This window comes from Nematolebias whitei, chromosome 2, assembly GCF_014905685.2.
Source record: "Nematolebias whitei isolate Nwh7 chromosome 2, NemWhi1, whole genome shotgun sequence".
NCBI lineage: Eukaryota > Metazoa > Chordata > Actinopteri > Cyprinodontiformes > Rivulidae > Nematolebias > Nematolebias whitei.
In genome coordinates, this window is record NC_056499.1 from 15,018,510 (window position 1) to 15,023,187 (window position 4,678).

General features: G+C 43.3%; 1 protein-coding gene across 1 annotated transcript in view; it reads left to right on the forward strand.

Annotated features, from left to right (window-relative positions):
* Window positions 1–4,678, forward strand: part of LOC119425779 (mucin-5AC) — a 32,831-nt gene that overhangs the window by 20,697 nt on the left and 7,456 nt on the right. The window contains exons 31-38 of the mRNA XM_037693329.1: window positions 17–553; window positions 646–914; window positions 1,053–1,224; window positions 1,771–2,015; window positions 2,121–2,304; window positions 2,906–3,122; window positions 4,277–4,449; window positions 4,527–4,596. Coding sequence (XP_037549257.1) covers window positions 17–553; window positions 646–914; window positions 1,053–1,224; window positions 1,771–2,015; window positions 2,121–2,304; window positions 2,906–3,122; window positions 4,277–4,449; window positions 4,527–4,596 — 1,867 coding nt within the window. The remainder of the gene's footprint in view (window positions 1–16; window positions 554–645; window positions 915–1,052; window positions 1,225–1,770; window positions 2,016–2,120; window positions 2,305–2,905; window positions 3,123–4,276; window positions 4,450–4,526; window positions 4,597–4,678) is intronic.

A 4,678-nucleotide genomic window follows, 5' to 3' on the forward strand; every position in this document is an offset into this window, starting at 1 on the left:
GAAACAACATCTACAGAAGCACCTTCCACTATTTCATATAAATCCACTCTGAAACCTGAACAAACAACTCTGTCTGAAGCTACAACACGTAAATTTGGGACTACTATCCCTCCTAAAGTTGTTACCTCTGGTCCGGTGACGACCTCCACTACAGTTGTCCTTGAAACATCAAGCACAGGACCAGGAATCCAAACAACCAGACCTGAAAGCTCCACTGTTACATTCAAGCCATCCACTACTACCACAACTACACCAACTCCTTTTGCCACCAGTACGGAAAGTCCTAACATAGAGACAACAATCAAATTTACAACGCTTTCCCTTCCAACAATGGTTGTCACAACTCCTGTTTTCAACACAACTGCTGTAACCACACAAAACCCATCAGGAACAACTAATATTGCTCCTCTAACACAGACTCTTCCAGGCAGCACAACAGTTTATCCTCCAATCACAACCAGCCAGCCAAGAGTAAGCACTTTTTCTTCATCACCATACCCCCCAGCGACATCGTCTTGTTTTTGCATTGTTAACACAACTTTGTACAATCCTGGTAAGTTCTTCTTTTTAATAATAAATATGATAAACCAATGGTTTGTTTTGATGTATGACATTAATTTCTGCTGAATTATCTTATCTAAACAGGAGACTTGATGTACAACAATACTGATGGCCTTGGTTGGTGTTTTGTTGCATACTGCAATCTATCTTGTAAAGTTGAGACACATCTCAGCCCATGTCCAGTAACGCCACTGTCTAGCACCACCACGTCCACTTTACTGTTCACAACAACAACGTCCACAGGTTCAAGCTCAGTCCCTTGGATCACAAACGGTTCTAGGTCTACTGCAACTACAGTAACATCCCCATCTACAGCTTCTGTAGACTGCAATGATTTGGATCCACCTAAACAGGTGTGTCAATTTTGTTGTTAGGGTAGAAGCAACGTTCATACAGTCTCATGTTTAATCATGTTTTCTTTGAAAACAGAAAAATAACCAGTTACTCTTCAGCATTTGACAGACCTGTGATGGTTTCTTATTTCCATTCAGAATGGAGAGTCCTGGAAGTTAAGCAACTGCTCCACAGCTACCTGTTCCAATGGAGAGGTGCAAGTGTCGTCAGATTTCTGTCCTGCTGTCACTGAACCCATCTGCACCAATGGACACAAAGCAGTGAAGATCTACGATGAAGATGGCTGCTGCTTTCACTTTGAATGTGAATGTAAGTAAAACACTTACCGGTAATCATTTTACAGTAAAAGCTTTTGACGTTAAGATGTTCAAAAGAATCTAAAAAGAGTGAGCTAAATCTACAGAGGGTTGCAAAGGGATCCACCACCCATTACCATTCCCTGTATGGCTGCCTTTCAACTTGGAATTACAACCAAACAACACCTAGGCCTCCATAATCACCTTCTTACAAACTCAGTACTTTGTGTGCCAACATCAAAACCCTCCAGATCCCCTCAGGGCTGTCACCATGATCTTGGTCCATCTAATCTGGACTTGTTGTCCAATGTTCATGTCTAAACATCTACAGCTCCTTCAGGTTGGAAGGTGCTGCTTGTGTCCAACAGTATTTAAATCAAACCCCCTCTTCTATTTGAATTAAAAACATGAATACTGGAGTTTGTAAAACTCCATCTTGCTTGTATTAAATCTATTAAACATCTAAACATGTTTTTTTAATGTCAGAAATATAATTATTTTCAGTGTTAGCATCTAAATAAATATGTGGTGTCTGTGAATGATCTGATCTATCCTGCAGGCGTGTGCACATTGTGGAGTGGATCCAACTTCATGACGTTTGATGGACAGTTTTTCACATTTGATGAAAACTGCACCTATTACCTGGTGAAGGAGATAATTTCCAAATATAACCTGACCATTATAAGAAGCCATGATTGTGATCCTTCAGAGTCCACATTCTGTCCTCTGGCCCTGACCATCATCTATCAATCCACCGAGGTGGTTCTAACTCAGACAGAGACCTCTGGGACACCAACCATTGTTGTGAGCAGCCATTTTAAAAAGCAAAAAAATATTTAATCCTGACTTTAGGAATTAACTCTCATTAAAACACACAGAAGGAAAACTGTTTGTCTCTCTGTTCCACAGGTGTATGTAAATAAGAAACGTATCTATCCAGCCTACAGCAACTCTGTCCTGCTCGTCTCCGGCTCAGACATGCTTGTCACAGTGGAGATACCAGAGATCAACACTAAAATAATCTACAGGAGCTCCTCGTTCAGCATTGACCTTCCTTCCTCTCTGTTTTGGGGGAACACTGAGGGGCAGTGTGGTGAGTGAGCTTCACTGAAGGAAGACCTGTTAGATCCTGATGCACAGAATATTACAGAGGAGCTCTTATACGTTGTGGCTGTAGCTCAGGAGGAAGAGGAGCCACATTTGTAAGGAACATCAGAGTTGAGAATGTGGATCATTGCACCCACGAAAACTGCAAAATCAAACAACGTGTCCTGCTGTCGACTCTTGTTTGACATTTATTGGACCAGATGGTTGAAGTTTGAAGGATGGTTTTGGGATGCCCCCTTCAGGCTCGCTCCAAATGATGCTGCAGCTGGGTTCTGTGGACCACCAGCATGGAATTGCCCTCTGGCTCGGGCTAAAGCAGCATGTTTGGTGCGGACACCAAAGGACCACTGTAGCAGGGTCCAGCCTCACTGGTGCTGACAACCAGACATCTGTCAGCGCCTGTGGTACCTGTAGTACCAGAACCTCTAAACAAGAGTCAATAGCAGAATAAGTTGTTTGGCAGAGAAAATTTAGCAAGTTTTGATGGGCAGAGCCCACATACTCAATGGGTTCTGGTCTTACTCTCCTGCTGCTTCTGGTTGAATGGGTTCTGTTGTACAGGTTCTGGTTTGTCTCTGCTCTAACAGGAACCTGTGATAACTCCCAGTCCAATGACTGCCGGTCTCCTAACGGTCAGGTGGAGACCTGCTGGGTCTCTGCAGGCCAGTGGCAGGTCCCAGGTAGCCCCTGTGTCACGTCAACAGCCGCCCCAGTTACAGCAGGTCCCCTGACCTCACCACAGACACCTCCCTCACCCACACCATCAACCTGCAGACCTTCAGTCTGTGAACTGCTCACAAGCAGGTAAAAAAAACCACCATAACCTAAAGATTTGATTTTGTTTCTACATTTTTCATTCAACCTTTATTTATACAGGTTAGTCTCACTGAGCCTCAGGGACTCATTTACAAGAGAGACCTGATTTTTTAAAAACAATTGACACCTTTTGTGTTGATAAACGCTGCATGTATTGAATTAGTTAAACTTTATTAATAGAATACAGTCCTGTTTTAAAATCTCACATGGTTCAGATGAAGCTCAGGATCAGGTTTTTTTTTTCCACATTTGGACCAGGAATCTTGCAAATTAAATCTTTCATTTCCTGTCATGTTCAGTCAGAAATTAAGTCCAATTTTAGCTCAAAATACAAAAACAGAAGGAAGTAAGAAGAATCTTATCAAAGGTCCCCTCCATCAGCGTCAAATCAGCTTTCTGTGTGCGTCACTTCTCCTGAAGGGCTGAAAAAACTCGAACCAAACATCTGTCGGACCAGCGTCTCCCTCAGCTCCGACTTCTGTTAGGAGAACATTGTACGATTGAGCTAAAACACACAAAAACTGTGAAAGATCCTCCCCTAGACGCCCACTGAGTGTATGCTGGATCAGATTCAGAACCATTATCAGAGTTTAAACGGGTCACAGGAAGTTGGACTGAACTGACGTTTCCACATCTTAAACACTTTTTACTCGATCACAGCTAAACATGGAGGAGTTTAACACACAACAAGTGTGATGATGTCACAAACTTTTCAACTGTCTGAAGAAAACTTTCAGCAAACTAGCAAACAGTAGCTGAAAGCTAAAACCAGCTAAACTGTAGCTGAAAGTTTACAGTAGCAAGCGATGCTAAAAGTAGATGAATAATAGCAGCAATGTGAGATGTCAGTGTATTCATTTTTTTAATTAAAGCTGAAATATAAAAGTTAGAAAAGCTAAAAGTCCCAGCAGCCATCTCCTGAATGAGCTGAACGTTGTGATATAAGAGCAGCTAAAATAGTACAGTCTTCAGGAGTTACATACTATTGTGAAAAGAAACATTCAAAACTTAGTAACCAAACACTGACTCATACATTAAACATGCTGAACTGAGTCACAAAAGTTTGAACATTTTATGACATTAAAGTTGTGCTCAGATAAACACCCTGAGAGTCTGACACTTTGTAACCATCTGTCCTGCAGCGTGTTCGCACCCTGCCACCCTCTGCTGCCCCCCGGAGCCTTCGTCACGGCCTGTTCCAACGATGTTTGTAACGGAGCAGATCAGAGCTGCTCCAGCCTGGAGGCCTACGCCACTCAGTGCGCCGCTGCCGGCGCCTGCATCGACTGGAGGAGCGCCACGAACGGACTGTGTGGTAAGACCTGCGGTTCATACCAGACATCACCTGTTCGTTTGGTTAAACATGTCAACGAACACGCTTCTGTCTTCCAGAGCACAAATGTCCCAGCAACAAAGTGTACCTGGCCTGTGGTCCATCAGTGGAACCCACCTGCAACGACAGGTAAACCCTGACCTCAGGGCTCCTGAGGAACGTTCAGAGGTGACAGGAACACCTGGAACCTCAGGGGTCTTGAGGAACGTTT